This window comes from Oryctolagus cuniculus, chromosome 5 (assembly GCF_051225735.1).
Source record: "Oryctolagus cuniculus isolate XC-2025 breed Fujian yellow rabbit chromosome 5, ASM5122573v1, whole genome shotgun sequence".
Taxonomy (NCBI): Eukaryota; Metazoa; Chordata; class Mammalia; order Lagomorpha; family Leporidae; genus Oryctolagus; species Oryctolagus cuniculus.
In genome coordinates this window covers 21,585,946-21,605,187 of record NC_142871.1, presented here as the reverse complement: position 1 = coordinate 21,605,187, position 19,242 = coordinate 21,585,946, and the positions used below count along the sequence as shown (strand labels likewise).

At 38.1% G+C, this 19,242-nt stretch overlaps 1 protein-coding gene across 3 annotated transcripts in view; it reads left to right on the top strand.

Annotated features, from left to right (window-relative positions):
* Window positions 1-530: 530 nt before the first annotated feature.
* ADGB (androglobin) overlaps window positions 531-19,242 on the top strand; it is a 217,516-nt gene continuing 198,804 nt past the window's right edge. For all 3 annotated transcript variants that reach the window (XM_089332586.1, XM_008263621.5, XM_008263619.5), the window contains exon 1: window positions 531-684. In XM_089332586.1, coding sequence (XP_089188712.1) covers window positions 605-684 — 80 coding nt within the window. In that variant the 5' untranslated portion in view covers window positions 531-604. The remainder of the gene's footprint in view (window positions 685-19,242) is intronic.

The window sequence follows — 19,242 nt, the reverse complement described above, 5'->3', positions numbered from 1 at the left end:
AGCAATCAAGACTCCCTACCTGTTTTGTCAGGGACAGCAGCATCACCTAACTGGGAGCCTCTAAGGGCATCATGACCTTGTCTTCCCTGCTGGGACGTCCCTTACACCCACTGTGTTCATTTCTAGACCCGTGCTTTCTGAGCCGTTGATAAATTCGATGCCTACAATGTCTCCTTAGTAATTATTTAAGGAATATTTTATGTTCAATCATGAAAGGCAGGGAGCCGCAAAATATCCGTATTCAAATAGCTGAAGGACCAAGACACAGTCCATATCCTCCCCTTCTGTGACTCTGAGGGGCAAGGCCAGGCAGAGTCTTTCCGCAAGAACTCCAGTGAATCAGACCCGCCCATCAGCCCCGCCGTCAAATCCCTGCCTGGGCGCCCTGATTCCTCCCCAGACACCACGCCAGGTTTCCACCTGGATGTGGGCACCTGAGCTTTCTGCATTCATGTCCCCAAAGCTGCCTGCAGCCCTAGAGCCCGCCCAGCAGGCGTCTCAGTACGAGGGGGACGCTGGCGCCGTCTCCTGGCAACAGCAGACGCGGAACCTAGGGGCATCCAGCCGGCTGCTAGCTCTCAGTCCGTCCTGGGTCGCACTCGCCATGACCACCAAACAAAGCAAAAGGAAAGAGGTGCATAGGATCAACTCCGGCCACGGATCGGGATCCGATAAATCTAAAGAGTAAGGGACTTCTGCCTGCCAACCCCTGTCTGGTGTAGCCCCCTTGGCTTTATCACTGTCCTGGGCAAACTGCCAGGACAGAAATTCACAGCTTCTTTCTTCCCCCTCCCATAGGTTCTCTCTCCCTTGTCTGTCTTCACCCAGGTCCTCTCCTGAAGCCTCTTGTTTTCCTGCTCAGTGGACTGAATTTTTGGCTGTCACCCTGGGACTCCCCCTCTCCCCTTCCCACTCTTCCTTTCCTTCTTCGCCCATTCAAGTAGTCACACAGGCGACGGTTCATTTAGGGGACAGGTATAATTCAAAAGACATCCAGTTAAGGTCACATCTGCATAGCTCCAAAGTTGGGAGAGTGAGAAAGGGGTTGGGGAGGAGAGAGGAAGGGAGGGAGGGAGGGAGAGAGGAAGGAAGGGAGGGAGGGAGGGAGAGAGAGAGAGAGAGAGAGAGAGACAGAGAGAGACAGAGAGACAGAGAGAAATTCCTTCTTAATGGTGATTCCCTAGTCCCCCCCCCCCCAAAGAAGACATTTAATCAGATGAAATCAGAGGTAAAGTGGCTTGAAAAAGCTAAGACAATACAGCTATATAGAATTTTCTATATACAAACAAGGAAACCGTTTTATTATTATTTTGTCTTTGATCCTTTTTTTCCCAGAGAGACGCTGTGTTTATCTACTGTCCGAGCTTATAAAACTTCTAAAATCCATTCTGGCTGTGAGAAATGCCAGTGGCCAACCTCTCTTCGAACAGGGTCACTCCTGCTCCTCAGTCTGCACTGGGAGGGGGGTGGGGGCAGCAGCTTGTATCTAATTGGATTCTCTGACTCCACCTTCCCCTCTTTCCCCTAGTGTCGGACCCACTTAGCCTCCTCCTCTTCACTCCTGGAACACCCAAGGACTTTTGCACTTGCTATTTCCTCTTCTGGAAAGATCTCTCCCAGAGGGTCATATAGTTTTCTCCTTCACCTCCGTCATATGTACGTCCAAATGTCATTTTCCTGTCAGCTTCTTTGGATATGTGATTTAAAAATTGTAATTCCCTGAGTGGGGAATTGACCTAGTGGTTAAGATGCTGGTTAAGTCACCTGTGTCCATATCAGAGTGCTGGGGTTTGATGCCCACCTCTGTGTTCTGACTCCAGCTTCTTGTTAATGCGGACCCTGGGAGACAGCAGTGATGGTACAAAAAAAATTTTTTTTTTTTTTGACAGGCAGAGTGGACAGTGAGAGAAAGAGAAAGGTCTTCCTTTGCAGTTGGTTCACCCTCCAATGGCAGCAGCAGCCTATGCGCTGATCCGAAGGCAGGAGCCAGGTGCTTCTCCTGGTCTCCCATCGGGTGCAGGGCCCAAGCACTTGGGCTATCCTCCACTGCACTCCTGGGCCACAGCAGAGAGCTGGCCTGGAAGAGGGGCAACCGGGACAGAATCTGGCGCCCCGACCGGGACTAGAACCCGGTGTGCCGGCGCTGCAGATGGAGGATTAGCCTATTGCCCCAAGGCACTGGCCAGTGATGGTTCAAGTCATTGACTTTCTACCACCAATGTGGGAGACCTAGATTGAGTTCCTGGCTCCTGGATGAGTCACTGGAGCATAGCATGAATCAGCTTCTGGGAACTAACTCTCAAAATCTCTTTCTCTTTCTCTTTTCCTCTCTCTCTCAATAAATAAATAAAAATGAGTGCATATAGAATCTAAAGTTGCAACCCCCACTTCCATGCCAAAGCCAAAATCCTGACCAAAAAAATCTCCCTAACTTCTTTCACTGCTTTATTTTTCTCTATTGCTGTTTTTGCTCATTTAAAATACTTTTATATGTTTTATATATTTTTTATTTTTAGAAATCATGTTTTTCTCATTTGTCTTCCTAATAAAGTATAATTTTCATGAAGGCAGGGAGTTTTAATTTTCTATTTTATACAGTATTTAATCCTTAGTAGCTAGAGTAGTTCGTGGGCCACACAAAGTAAACATTCAAAAATTTATATTAAATGAATGAATGCATGGCAATGTTTCACAGATTTTTACAGTGTTTCAGGAGAGTTTTGAATGCACCAAAATAATAACAATGATAACTTAGTTAACAATGTTTAAAATTAATGCACGTTGAAGAGCCACAACTCTTTGGGAGCTTGGGAGATATCTTCAGCTTCAAAGAGCTTATATTCTGAAAAATATGAGATTGTTTACTCCCATGAAGAAAATGACCAAACCAGACACCATAAAGCATGTTACATGGTTTGGTCCTGTGGTGGTGCCTACAGGGAAGACACTAGCTCTTCTCTTGGCAGGATTTCTAACTTTATTTTGAGATAATTACTTCTAACACATTTACCTTTTTCCAAAATTATCTGAATTTAACTACGTGAATAAAATTATTTGTGTATATTTATGAAAATGGAGAGGAAGGGCTAGTGGCTCTATAAAAAGCTAGGTTTTCCTGGAAACTAAGGGTTAAACAGCAAATCATTAGATTATATTGTAGCATTAAATGATAGTATATGAAGCTCTTTCTAAATTAAGTCTCCTCTAAGTTTTACTGAGGAACTAAGAAGCATAGTACCAGGCTAAGTGTCACCAAGCAGGATGTGTAGAGATCAAAGTTATGTGAGGCTATCGTGTGATTGTCACTTGAAATGCCCTGAGGAAATCCCTAGTGAGTTATGCCATTTCACCGCAGCTTGTGGTTACACATTCAGTAAATGCAACTAACTGTAACACGCTCCTGAAGGCAAAAATCAGAGAAGACCATTTCAGAGCCGTGAAAATGTCCCTGCTATCGAATTTGATTCTCTTCAGATACCTCAGTAACATCTCCTTTTTTTCTTAAAATTTTACATCAGTCTGGGGACAGAGACTGTGTCTGACTTTTGCCTAGTGTATTGACCAGAGCACATAACAAGCACTTACCACTTGCTTATGGAATGGGTGCATGGTTTACTTAAGCCTACCTTGGTTTTTCTTCTTTCTGAGTTGTATTGAAGCCCAATTTGCCTTCCCTTTCCTATTGTATCTGCTGTTATCCCCAAAACTGAGATGTTACTGCTGATAAGACCAGACTCAGCTGTGTCCAGCTACGAACAAATTCATAAGTAGTTATGACCTTGACTCAGCAAGAAAATTGTACCAGGAAACTTAACTGTCAGTTTTTACATTAAACTATTTCTATTCTATTTCTTCTCTAATTCTCTGTATCCACTAAGATGACATCTCTGTTCTGGCATTCACTCTGGCATCAATTCTTTTGTGACACTTGGCAAGTTTTTTCTATTCTCACTTTTGATCTTCTCTCCTCTAAATAAAGGGCAGCTAATTGAACTTGCTCTCACCCTAGCACTACCTGTCCCCTTTTCATTGCTTCATTTTCATTTCTACTCTAAACTTCCAGAATCAGACCTCATCAGACTTTTATTTAACTCCAGTAAGTCCATAATAAGTGAGTGAATTTTGTTATGGTAAAACATTTAACATTGTGAATAAGTTGCCTTTTGTGGTTTATTTATTTATTTATTCATCTATTTACTGTGTGGGAAGTAAGATAGCATAGTTTAATGAAGAGAAATATACCTGACAGGTCAGGCAGACATCTCGGGAAAGATAACAACTGTCACAAACTATGACTTTCATTATCTGCTGTAGTCATTTCTAACTGCTATCGCAAAATACCATAGACTTGATGGCTTAAACAGCCAAAATTTATTTCTCACTGTTTTGGAGGCTGGAAGTTCAAGATCAAACTACTTGGCATGTTCAGATGCTGGGAGGGCCTTCTTTGAGGTTCACATATTTACTTATTTTACCCTCACTAGGTGGAAAGGGAGGACTATTTTCTTTCACATGCATAAGGACATTAATCCCATCATGAAGTCTTTATTTTAATGACCTAATTATATTCCGAAGTCCCCACATCCTAATGGCAATCCACTGGAGGTTAGGGTTCGACATACAAATTTGGGTAGGACACAGACATGCATTCTAAATAGGATCAAATTATAATCAGCAATTATAAACAATTGATTTGAAAGTTAATGGGCACTGCAAAGGTTCTCATCAATTAGATGCCATTGGAAATAGAGGTACAAAAATCTTACCTTTTGCAAGTACTAAATATAGGTCTTTATGTCAGTCATGGATAACTCAGCAGACGCAATAGAAAGCATACAATTTAAGTATGAATAGACATTCGAAGCATAAATAGATATACTATATATACTAAAATTTGTTTAACTTTAGTGGATAGTTTGAGATGGGGACACAATGTTGATGTTCATAGTCACAAAATATTATTCCACTTCTGATAGCGATGTTAAAAATGGTAACAGGTAATTTTTAAAATAACAGGACTCAAATAACCTTCTAGATTCATAATTGTGGTAAAATATTCAATCTGTTTTCTCAAAACATAATGAAACATTTCGGAGTCTCTAATTTATCATTATGACTGAAATAAACATCTAAACTTCATGGAACTTTCAGAAAGAATCAATGTACCTGTCTATGTGAAATTTGAAACAAAACTATTATAAAAACTGAATTATGATTAGTACCATGGAAACAACAGAAAACATAGGAATAAATACCTTACTGAGTATTAAATTAAGTAGGGTTTTGGTTATCTGAGGTCTAAGAAGGAACTGATTCAATGGAACCATGCAACAGTAGTTGGTAAATAACATGTTCCTCTGCCCGCAGAGATCATAAAAGAAATCCCTTGTAAGAGCAGGATATAGTAGGGGGGGTTCAGCTCTCAGGCCTGTCTCACCATTCACACCAGTTGGCAGAGCTCAGAGGAGGAACAACCAACTGAGGAGGGAGCAGCCCAGGAGTCACAGTGAATTTTCTCAATTCCACACCAGATCACTGTGGACCTCAACAACTAAGATCAATTAACAAATTCAAAAGGTATGTTTCAGAGGAGAAATGTCCCTAGATAAGAATCTATTTATGTTTCTTTCTCAACCACTTAGTGAACATTTATCATGCCCAAGTCACTGGTAGGCCTTGGAGGATAATGAGTTGTGAAACATGGCTTCTCTGTCAAAGGGTTTGTAATTTTGGTGGTGATAAGGATGAGGTATTGATCCATATGGAGGCAAGTAGGAAATACATAGCAATGCCACATTTATGACAAGAGACTTGTTGGAAATTACAGAAGGACTCATAAGAGTGTGGCATTCCTGAAATGAGGCCCATATGGGTTAGACCAACTGGAGCAGATCTGTCTCCACCTCCCTCTAAAGCAGCTCCTCATTTCTGAAAGGCATGTGTAAATGAATCAGCATCAGGGATGCGAATGATGTTTTGGGGCACAGAAAGTCATCAAGGCTGGCTGAGTTCAAGGATCTATGCATGAATTTACAGGCACATAAACCATCTAAACCAAGGATGCAACAGAATGAGAGAGAGCGACTCAGAATTTGAATTATGTAGAGTGCGGACATATAAATGTCTTTAAATATCAAAATGATAAGTTATGAAGTATAATTCAATGATCACATGGGATTTATGCTGCAGTAAGAATCAGGTGACAAGAATGCGTGATGGTCTGAAATCATGGGAGACTGCCTGACTCTGGCACTGCTGAGGAGAGAGGGGAACAGATCTGTAAAGTGACTATGGTCAGAGATGACAAAAGTCAAGTTTCCAGCCTCTAATGACAGTGCGATCCATGATGATGCTCAGCCTGTGATGACATTGTGTCTGAAAGGAAAGACATGTGTAAATGAGTTTTGTGTTTTGCTTTCTTTTCAGGATCTGACCCAGCGTGTAGTTGGTAAATGCATGTGTAGTTTAATTGAGTTAAACTGGAAATCTGGCATGGGAGCGAGGTCATAAAATCCTCTGACTGGTAATAAGAGAGAGACTGTGAGAGCTCAGAGGGAAGGGGCCCAGCCATGTTCACCCCCAGCACCACAGGGACCACTTGGCACAGATTAGTATGTTGTATAAATGATAGCTGCATATTTTTAAATATAAAATCTCATATAAAAAGTACAGTTTAATAAGGAAAGAAGTACCCTTTAATTTTAATAGAGTGCTTTTAATTTTCCCTGTGAAACAATCTTAATCTGAGCATTTGGTAAATTCACTAATATTTGACATGGTTGAAGAAACATCTGTCCGTGAAATCTTTGTTTTAATTACCCAAGTTTTAATTTGGAAGGAGAAATGTTTCTCTCAAAGTTTATTGTGTAGCATTATTAGAGGAATGGAAGAAAACAGGTTGAAAGAGTTAAAATCACAAACTCATAGAATTAGTACTTCATTGTTACTTCAAAGCATAATGAAATTCTAGAAAAAACAAATAATTGTTCAATTAAAAATGATTATTTAAAAATATGTCAGTGGAGTTTAATTTTTTAACATTTCTGGATCAAAGGCAGCTTAAAGCAAGGAATTAAAATAATTTATAAACTGCTCATGTCACTTTATTTGAGATAAAATAGATAAAACTATATCCAAGAAATATTAAAATATACCTTTAATACATTTGTATAATGTAAAAGATTGGACAGAAATATTATGAATGTTCTTCATTTTAACATGTGATATAGTAGATATATATATGTTGCAATTTCATTGTAAAGAAGTACTCACTTAGGTCTTTAAAAATTTTATTATTAATATTTCTTTTCAGAGTAGGTTCAAGCCAATTAATTCCAAGTTCTGAGGCTATACCTATGCTGATTTGTAAGGTTGAATTAACACATGGTACTTTTTAAAAGTAAATAAATACATTTTGAATTTTTTGTGGGTGCCAAAATTAATGCCATAGTCCAAATTTTTGTAATTTTTTTATTTTACCTTTCAGACTTGGAGAATACAAGAATTTCAGGTATTACTTCAGTTAAGTTCTCAAAAAGGTTACTGTATCCTGTTTGCCCAGTTGTCAGTCTCCAGTGTAGGGAACCTGGCTTCCATCCACAGACTCGGAGCTAACTGCCTGAGGTCAGAGCATTGTAGATCTGCCTCTGAGATCTTCAATTTATAGAGCACAAAGCTCCACTCTTGAGAGTAGGAGGATGTTCTGGGGAGCTATCTATGGAATCAAAGAGGAGGGGATATGGTTATGTTATTAATGAAAAAGGCTACAGAGCTTCAAACCTTTGTAGTTAGAAAGGCAAAAAGAGAGAAAGCAGGAAGAACAATGACACTATGACCTGTTTTTTTTTTTTTTTTTTTTCCTGATTTTGCCCCAGGCATGAGCCAGAAAAACAGTGAGAGTCAAACCATGTAAGATTTAGTTCAAGGGTTAGTTAGGGTTTTACTGCAAAAGTTGGCAACAGCCCTGTCTGCATGCTATTATAATGAAAAATGCAGGTGAATGCATTATAAGTTCGAGACAAAGCCCTACGTTTGCCCCTCTTTGGTCCGGATCTGGGCTTTGCACTGTAGCTAAAGAATGAGGTCAGGAGGAAAGCAGTTGGGGTTGTGTAAAAATCAATTAGTTTGGGCCTATGCAAGCACGAGCCTTTTATCTCTGCAGACCTGTTGTTTTTCTCGTGGAAAGTGGTTATGGATATGATCTCGTGCATTCGCATGCATATATTGCGCTTGTTCTTTATAACTGCCCATTTTCCTGCTAGACACTGTCATTCCTGGGAAAGGACAGAAGCTACAGATCCCAGACGTGTGTGTGCATTGGCCGAGGCAGATCAGCGGAAGCAGCCTCCATTCATTGCTCTCCCTGTTCTTCTCTCCAAAGGTTCAGGTGCCTCCAAGGAAAATCAAGTCCTGAAGCTCAGCCTCACCTCTCTTGTCCTTTTCTGGAGTTCTCTGATCTCTCCTTTATGCCTCACGCATTGTTTGTTTTCTACCCCCACCCACACCCCAAATTAGGTCTTTCTCCAATGGTCTTACTTAGCTCACATGCCTCCTTCCCTTTGATCATTTGAAACAATTATTCCTCATTTGAGACACTAAATTAACATCTCTGACTCTTACCATTCAACTAAACTCATGTCTGAGGCCACAAGCCCACTTTAATTTGATTTTCTACTCAAAAATAAATATGTCCAAAACAGAGGCCATCATTTCCTCTCACAAATGTGTACACTTCTATGTTGCTCATTTTGGAGAAATAATAATATTACAGGGAAATGATTTTCTTTTTTTAATATTTATTTATTTGAGAGGCAGCATTACAGATAAAGAGAGGGAGAGACAGAGAGAAAGGTCTTCCATCCACTGGTTCACTCCCCAGATGGCTACAATGGCTGGAGTTGAGCCAATCTGGAGCCAGGAGCCAGGAGCTTCATTTAGGTTTCCCAACCAGATGCAGGGGCCCAAACACTTAAGCAATCCTACTCTGCTTTCCCAGGCCATTAGCAGGGAGCTGGATTGGAAGTGGAGCAGCCAGGACTTGAACTGGCAACCATTTGGGAAGCTGGCACCACAGGCAGAGGCTTAACCTTAACACCACAGTGCCAGCCCCAGGGAAAATTATTTCTACCTTCTCTGTCACCTTACAGTCTCAAGATCAATAATCTTTTTCCTCTCTCTTTCCTTTGCCCATCGCATCCAATGGTTTCCTTGTTCTTTTAATTATCTGGTTTGGCTCTGCATTTTTATCCTGTCACCCATTCATTGTTGAGGGCCTTTTTAGTCCAGTTGGACCACTAAGAAAACCCTGCAATTTCCTTGTCTTGAGTTAAAGTTTTTCTTAGCCAGTTTACTATTAAGTGATGCTGTTATTACTCATTATATACAATTTTACTTGTAGGATGCTCCTGCTTCAAAAATTTTTAAAGAAAAAGGGAAGAGGAATAAGAGAGGAAGAGAGAAGCTAAGAAAGCTGTCAGCAGTGAGCTGGGCAACCAGCCTCAGCGCTCTCCTCCACACACATCAAATACTACCAGACAGCTTCCTGTCTGTCCACTTTCTGCCTCTACCCCTCTTTCCATACTCTCTCTGTTTAAAGATTTGTTTATTTATTTGAAATTCAGAGTTACAGAGAGACAGAAAAAGAGAGAGAGAGAGAGATCTTCCATCTGTTGATTCACTCCACAAATGGCCGCTACAACCCAAGCTAGTCCCACCTAAAGCCAGGAGCTTCTTCCAGATCTTCCTGGGTGCAGGAGTCTTAGGACTTTGGCCATCATTTAGGGCATTCCCAGGTGCATTAGCAGGAAGCTGAATGGGAAGTGCAGTAGCTGGGACCTGAACCATATGGGATGTGGGCACTGCAGACAGCTGCTTTACCTGCTATCCTACAGCACTGGCCCCACTCTGTTTTGTTTATGGTGGCTTCCCAGCTAATCCTAATTGCATCCATATTTAAAGATCTTCTTGAATGGAACTTGACTTTCATAGTTAGAAGCAATTTCTCCCCCTCTTTTTTGCTAACAAAGCACTTTGTTACTACCCTCTTCAAGGTTGCCTTTGTATTTTAGTTATCATGTGTATTCATTCTTATTCATTTCAAATATTTGAAAATAGAAACTGGAACTTATTAATCTTACACATCAAAACCATTGCATAAGGAAAAATAAATAAAGATTGAACTTTTAAAATTAAATATATATTCAAATAATTTTAGTAAATCAAATGAGAGGAAGGTACACATGAAAATCTGGCTGTAACTACTTTATTTTTTTTGAGATTTGCAATGTGTTACTTTACAAATTTGATTTTGTGAAGAGTATGACTCAGAATGCCCCTAACCCAAATTAAGTCACTTGTGTAAAGCTATTCATATTCTGATTCCTTCAGGGTATTGACTGACACTACTGAAGAAGGCATGCTGATTGCACATTTCATAAATAAACTGCCTCCCACTATGGGTAAAATAATGTCATTATACTGAACAGCATGCCTTAACAAAACAGTGGCAAAATTCCAGACCCTCATTTTATTAAAATTGTAATATCCCTACAGTGAAACTGCTTCCATTAAATAATCTAGTTAAAGTGGATATAAGGACGCGTGTGTGTGTGTCTGCGTGTGTGTGTTTGTGTGTGTGTAAAACATATTCAGCTGTCTTTTCATTGCTTAAGATATTTAATGGCTTTGCACCTTTGTACTGGCTAAACCCTTCCTCGAAAACTTTTAGCTCTGGTGCATCTTTAAATTGCATTATATAATCTTGTTCATTTATTTTAGAATTAACAGAAATCATTTTATCTTTGTGAAGTATGTGGTGAACAAGTGTTTTTAAGTTTGAAAGTTATTTTATTTATTAGTATTTCATTAGTAACAATATTATAAAGTATATTTTAAAGAATTCTGGGATAATTTAATTATATATAAATAATATATATATAATTCTGACTTTATTTCAGTCACCTATTATGGAGCATATTTAGTTAACCAAGAATAGCATATATGAAAGAATGTATAGATAAGATGACTTACTGTGTATGATTTGCCCATCAAATATGTAATAGAATGAACAGATAATATTGTTATTATGCAATAACATCTGGAATTTCCTTAATTTGCTTTTTCAAACTCTCAGGCTTATTCCTGCCTCTCCTTGATTCATTATTCTGCAGGTTTATTGATATAAAATTGACATACAATAAATTGCACTATTTAAAGGGTGCACCATGATGTGTTTTAACATACATGAAACCATCTCCACAATCAAAATAATGAAAACCACACTATTCAGAATGATTCCTCCTGCCCCTTGTGACCCTTTCCTCTGTCCTTTGCTGATGCCAGTTCCCAGGCAACCAGTGTTCTATTTTCTGTCAGTTGTATATACAAGGAATCAAACCTAAATGCCTTTTTTTTACAGCTTCTTTAACTCATAGTTATTTTGATATTCACAACCCATTGTTTAAATGTTCCACAATATATTTACCTATTCACATGATGATATGATGATGGACAATTAGGTTATTTCCTGCTTTCAGTTATTGCAAAGCTCCTATCCACATTCATGTATGTATTTTATATGTACATGTGCTTTCATTCATTTTGGGTAAAATATCTCAGAGTTGAGTGACTATGTCACATAGATATATGGTTAAATTTTTAAGAAAGCTGCTGGATTATTTCTCAAAATGTAATGTTTTTAGTTATGTCTTTGTCCCAGTTGCTCCACATTCTTGTCAACACCTGACATGGTTTGTCTTTTTAACTTAGCCATTGTAACAGGTGCACAGTAATAGTTGCATTTACTGAAAGACTATGTGGAACATCTATTCATGTGTTTACTTGTCTTCAGTATTAGTTTACATATTGCTGCATAACAAACTATTGGGAATTTATAGTGACCTAAAGCACCATTCCTTTATTATTTTACACTTCCATAGCTCTGTACTCCCATCGGGCTCAGATAGATTCTCTTTTTAAGGCTTTACAAGGCCACTATCAACATGTCAGTTGGACTGGACTTTTGCTGAGAGATTTGGGGGGAAATCCACTCGAAGTTTGTTAGATTTGCAGCATAGTCTGGCTCCTTGTCGTTGTTGGTCTAAGCTTCCATTTTCTCTGCTTGCTGTCAGGAATCCTCAGTGTTTCCAGAAGTAGGCTGCATTTTTTTCTCTCTCACATCCCACTCCATTTTCAAGGCAGCAATAGAATATTGAGTTCTTCTCATACCGCAGATCTCTCTGAATTTCATTTCTGGCTGCCTTTCTGCCAGTTTCAGAAATCTCCCAGCTTTTTAGTATACATAGAAACATAGAGGTAATCTCTGTGTCTTAAGGTCAGCTATCCTATATATCCTCTCATAATCATGGGTGTGATGTGTCCATAGCTTCCAGGGATTATAGTGGGCCATCTCTGCAGGTCAATTTTTGAAATTATGGTTATTTCATAATTCGTGTATATTCTTTTTTTAGATTATCTGGTCAAATCACTGGACAGCTGGTAATACAAATCATAACTGCAATGAGATATCATCTCAGTCAAGTTAGAATGACTATTATCAAAAAGACAAAATATGACAAATGCTGACAAGGATACAGAGAAAAAGGATCCCTTAAACACTGTTGGTAGTAATGCAAATTAGTACGACCATTATAGAGAACGGTATGGAAGTTCCTCCAAAAACTAAAACAGGTCTATTATATGAGCTAGCTCTCCCACTCCTGGGTATATATCCAAAGGAAATAAAATCAGCATATGAAAGAGATATCTGCACTCTTATGTTCATTGCAGCACTATTCAAAATAACCAAGATTTGTAATCAACACAAGTGTTCATTGAGAGATGAATGGCTAAATGAAATGTAGTTTAATAGATAGATGATAGATATGGATATATTCAATAAAATATTATTCAGCCATAATAAAGAAGTAAATCTAGACATTTGCAGGAAAATAGACAGAACTGCAGATCATTGTTAATGAAACAAACCAGGAACCCAAAGGCAAATATTGCATTTTCTCTCTTGTGTGATGAACTTTAATCATAATTACTAGGGTTGGGGGAAAAGGGTAAATGGAGGTTGATAAACAGGTTCCAGAATATAGTCTATTAGAAGTAACAAATTCTAGTATTCTAAAGCATAGTGAAGTGATAATTCACAATAATGTTATAAATTATAAAAAGCTAGAAGAAAGGGAATTGTAGGCTCCAAATAGGAGGAAAAAATGAGAAAATGGAAAGTCTTGTGGCCTGGTCTGGTTGTCTTATACTATAAATATATGTTCAAATATTTTACTATATCCCATAAAATATACAATTTCATGTGAGTAGAAAATTTCTTTAAGTATCTGAACAAAGTTTTCCCATTTTTTTTGTTGGATTATAAGAGACAGAAGTCCTTTAAGAGGCATATACTTTGCAAATGTTTTCTCTCTGTTTGTGGCTACTTTTTTCTTTGTATTAGCAATGTGCTTTGAAGAAGGAAAGTTTTAAATTTTTGATGATATCTAAGTCAATTTTTTATTTTATGGATTATGCCTTTGATGTGATATCTAAAATACCTTTGGTGTCTCTTTAATTCAAAAGACTTTCTTGTATGTTTCCCTTAAGGAGTTGCATGGTTTTAGGTTTTAGGTTTAAGTGTGCTTGAATTTATCTTTGTAAAGAATGCAAAGCATAGATCAAAGTTTACAGATGGGTATCCAGTTGTTCCTGCTGTATTTAGTGAAAAGGTTATTCTTTCTCTACTGAGTTGTGTTGTGGTTTGAGTGTCCTTATATGTTTGGGCAGCCTCTTTTTCAACACAGTATTCTGTTCCCGGGATCGTCGTCTGTCTGTATGCCCACCTCTGTGTCTTGATTAGGAAAGCTTTCCTGATGAGCTATGAACTCAGATATTGCCAGTTCTCCAATGTTTCTTGTTTTCAAAGTTGTTTTGCCTAGTCTAGATTCTTTGTGTTTCTATTTATTTAGAATAAGCTTGTCAATTAAAAAAAACCTGCAAAGATTTTGATTGGATTATCATGAATCTGTTGGTCAATTTTGTATGAATTTATGTCTTAACAATATTGAGTTCTGCAACACTACATGCATATGAAATCTTTTCGTATATTTAGGTCCTTTTTAATTTCATCTAAATTGTATGGTTTCAGAATACTGGCCTTGAAGATTGTGTATCACACATAACTGTAAAAGTCATTCATTCATTTTATTGGAAATAGTATCATTTTTGATTTCTAATTCTCCTTGCCAGTTTGTAAAAGTTCAGCTTATTTTCTATATTATTTTTTATCTTGTGATCTTGATAAACTCATTTATTATAAATAGGATTTTTTGAAAAATATCAGATTTTCTATATAATCATGTCATCTGCATGTAAAAATAGTTTTACCTCTTCCTTCTAGTCTGACGATATTTCTTCTTTTTCTTGCCTGCAAGGATGGGCTACAACTTTCAGTAAAATGTTGAGTAGAAGTAAAAGTATATGTCCCTGTCATATTCTTAATCATAGGTATAAATCATTCAATCATATATATCAATTAATTTGATACCAATTAAAAATAATTCTGCACTCCCAATTTCCCTTCTACTTATAACATAGTTTACAGTTAGTTCTTCCCTTACATTTGATCCATAATTTCTTTTCTCTCTGTTTGGAAGTTTTAACTTTTTATCTTTTGGATTATCCTTAATTTTCTATTTTTTATATAAATGTTCATCTTTAAATAATTTCCTACAAAGACCGTAGTTATTTAGTATCATTACTAAAGACAAAATTAGCCTATTAATGACTCTATGAAGTAGCTTACTTATCTCTTTTATTTTTACTTTCTGGAATTGCAGGTATAGCATTTAAAAGCACAAAGGTATTATTAACATTATATGTATTCATAAAATTTCCTGGCAGTTTTTTCTAAGTATTTGAATTCTTCCATCCCAGTCTCACCTGGGCTATAATGTTTCAGCCAAGAAGTTTGCCTCTGATGTCCTGGGGATTCCCTTATAAGTGACTTGATGTTTTACTATTGCTGCTGTTCTTTGTTTTCTTGACAATATGACTATAAAATGCCTTGGAGAAAATCTTTTTCTTCCTAGAATATATTAGGAGTCCTGGGCAGAGAACAGGGTTATTGGTTTTATCTCTGAAAGAGGGTCTCCCCCCAGTTGCTCATGTCTTTCTGCCTGGCATTGCTCCTTCAAATAAGAGGAACCCAACACTTTAGTTACTTTCTCCAGGGACTGATTTGGTTGATTCATGCTATTTTAGCATAATGTTGAGTGTCTTTGGCTACTGTAATTGCTGCCTGTCAACTAAAAACAGTTTATTGAATATGTCCATTCATGAGTGTCAAGTAAATCTCATCATTGGAATTGATGTAGTTTTATCCCTTTTGGAGAATCATCTGGAGCCAGATGGACTCTACTTGAGAAGAGACAAAGCAAATAACCAGGTTGAAGAGACGTGGTCTGAATATACAAAGAATTAGTCGCAAATAAATTAAGGGGATTATAGGGTCCAATATGGTATAATGTTCTTAGGATGAACAAGTTGTAAGGTTAACAGAGATGCCAATAGTTTTCCCTAGCAATGATGGTATGGGTAATTGGTTCATGTAGGGACAGGAAAAAAGTGTTGTCAAAGTATACTGAAACATTATGTCAATTACAAATGTCCCTCCCCCACCCCACCCCCAGAGATTGACAGATGCCTTGTAATAATCAAAATCTGTCACATTATTGCCTTCAGGTTAATAGTCAGGGACTCCCAAGGAGTTGTGCCAAAGAAAAGTAAAGGGTATATTATTTTATTTGGGGGTATCTCCGGAGGTGAAGAAACCTCATTCCTTCTAGAAATTTTTATAAGCATGAAGCTCCATAAAGGCATATTTGGAATGAGTATAAATAATTAAATTGTAGCCTTTTTTCCCCTGTGCTTCTTCAGGGGTTGACATTTTGGCTGTTGGTACTGATTTCTGACCCAATCCAAGGGAGCATGGATTCAAGGGGTATAGAGCAGCCCAGTGGCCCATCTGCTTACACTGAAAGTAGGGAGATGTAGGGTTGGGGAACTGCTCCTTATTAAGATATTCTGTTGCCCGTTGGCAAATTTGGCAGCAGATGTCACAGTTAGTAACTTTTGCTTGCCTGGAGTGAGTTAGAGGCTTGGCATCATAAACTCCAAGGCTTGGTGGTCTTCCAAGGCTTTGGTACTGAGGGAGAATGTCTCCTTTCATCAGCTACTACAGCAAGGTGCTACTCATGTCCTGTTGGGGTTCTATGAGTTTACCAGTGGTGGGAGTATCTGTGAGTCTATCTTGGTGTCAGATGTTCCCAGAAGTATGACTGATTTGCTAAACTGAGATAGGGAAGAGGCAGAGGATAGAAGCAAGATATGGGTCTTAAAAGCCATCTCAGACAGAGGGAAGTTTGGAAAATGTTTGCCCTGAGGGAAGCTGTCAACACTTCTACTGTTAGTGGCTCCAGAGAGGGAATTTTAATCAGGGAAGAGAGGGGGACAGAGTAATCTAATGTTTGGCCAAGGGAACCAGACAGGTGAAGATGTGGATTTGAGAGAATTTTATCTACTCCATTTGGTAGGAAGGAGTGTGGAGAAGATCTGCAAGAGGGGGCCCTTCCACAAGGAATGGCAACAAACTTGTGAAGGAGGTTGGGAGTTGGAATGACTTAGAAAATAATCACCAGATCAAATGTCTGGCAATAATAATAGATAGAATTAAAAAGGAGAGAATATTCCAACATGGGAGCAGTCCACACAACAGACTCACAGGATGACAATTGCTTTAAATAGCACTCTGGCATAAGAATCAGCCCTTAAGGCATTCTGGTCTTGCTGAAAAGTCCATGAATACATTTCAGGCATGGAAAGCCAAGACACTCTGGCAAAAAAATGTCCTGCATGAAGGATCTCTGTGAGTGAGACCCCAGAGGAGAGAAGGGACCATCGAAGAAGGATGTATTTTTCTTTGAAGGGAGGAAAGAACTGCTTATGGCCTTGTCTAAATACTGATGGAGATTGTAGATTTGAAAGGCTTCCATAGACTTGGCAGCTCATGTCAAGAACATGGGGTGATCACTGACATCATACATAATAGTGTTAATTGTTAAATTAACAACAGGAGTAACTATGCACTTACTTCCCATGCAGGACCTCTGTCCTCAATGAGTTGTATTATGAGAATTAACTGTAAAACCTGTTCTCAAGCAGTTTTTCTCTCTCTGTGTGTGTGTGCACCCAAATTGTTGCAAAATTTACTTAGTATAGAGTTGGTCTTCTGTGTATATAAAGTTAATTGAAAATTAATCTCAATGGAGAATGAGACTGGGTGGGGTCAGAATAGGGTGGGAGAGCAGGTATGATGAGAAGAATCACTGTATTCCTAAAATTGTGCTTATGAAATTTGTACTCCTTAAATAAAAGGTTTCTTTGGGAAAATAAAAAAAAAAAAAAAAACAACAACAACAAAAAAAAAAACACCAGGACAAACTTTTGACGAGATCGTGTGCGTTCAGGATGGTATGGCCATAGACTAGGACAACCCTTTGAAACAGAATCCTATGCAGAGAAAACACAGAGGTAGATGCCTCATGCTGGACGGGGACATCTCATTGACCCTGGCTATGACTGTCAGTCTGTGAGAAGTTTGGGGTATTCCACAATCCTAGCTGTAGAGATGCAGTGAGTAGTAGAGCCTCAGGAATGAGAAGGTAATCTATTATGCAAATGTTTGTCCATGTTATTCTGAGGATTGTAGGTGGCCTTGTCTGGAGAAATTTGATGTTGAAGGAGCTACATTACCATTTGTAAATGTGAGTTGTATTCTGGAAGAGAGAAACCAAATTAGTGTTTGCGAAAGAATTAGGGTGATCAGAGATCAATTAGAGGAATCACTAGGGCCAAGAGAAAAATAATGAGGTTAAGGTTAATAATAAGGTTAAATAATAAGGTTAAATAATGAGGTTAAAAATAATGAGGTTAACCACCCAGGAAACTGAGAATCCAAGTCTAGGGTGTTTAATTTCCTTCTAACTTCAGCCAACCTAACCTCACACATTAAACTTCCAAAAACCTACAACATTCTTATATTTCCTCAGTTATTTGTCATGTCTTTTCCTTTCAAATCTAGAGTATTCCAGTCACTTTACTTTAGGACAAATATTTGATTTTCATACAATGCATCTTTCTTTTGAAGTGTGGGCCATCTCTAGTGGGTGTACTACTAGCACAATCTTTTGTAACAATGACTATAAGCAATCATTCATCTCTTCCTTTCTATCCTCTCAGCTTTATCTATTTTTTATTCAGGTTGACACCAGTGACTCAATCTTGAGTTTTATTCCATTCTCATGGCCAGAATTTCTTGAACACATTGCCAATCAATCATCCTGTAACTAACTTCTGCTTGTTCCTCATTGCCAGGTTGGATTTGACCTGGTTCTTAATGCAGTCCAGCATCTACAGGGAAATATCCGATGGCCAGGAGTCAGTGTCAAACACACTTTCAGCCACATTGGAGCAACAAAGAGGCTTTAGAAGGAATGGTTCTTAGACTAATTTTACCAGAAGTCCATTGTTAAACTTAGTTTAGCTGTTCTATCGCACAAGTTATCATCCCCAAATGCAAGGCTAGCATTAACTTGCTTGAAATTACCCTTCTGTAGAATCTGACAGGCAGTAGGCTCAAACTTCAAAGAGAAAGATATATAGCAAAACCCACAAGAACATGAAAGCTAGCAAACTGAAAAACAGTCAACAGTTATACTTTAAAGTCAGATGTATTTATTTTGGTGATTAACTGAATTAATTAATAATAATGAAATTTGCTTTACTACATAATCTCAGATTTGAAAAACTCTTTAGATTAAAAAGCCAATCCAAATCAGGCTTATGTATTTTTTAATGTTAGTTCTTAATCTTTTGAAATTTTAAGGCTTACTTAGAAGTGGCAGCTCCATTTATTCACTGCAAAGTTGGGGATTCTTGAAGTCAGGAGTCATGTGCATGATTTTTGGCTATGCTAATGTTTCTAACTATATCCTGTTATGAAGAGAGCTGATTCTTATTGAATTCTTGCAAACAATCACATAGCCATCAGAAGCCAAAAATCCTCATAAGTTTTTGAATTTTAGAGGAATTAAGTAGGATGGAAAAGGTAAACACATATCTCTTTACAAAACAGTACCAAAGTCCTGTAAACAGTTGAAATCACAGCAAAAAGCTTTCCTGAAT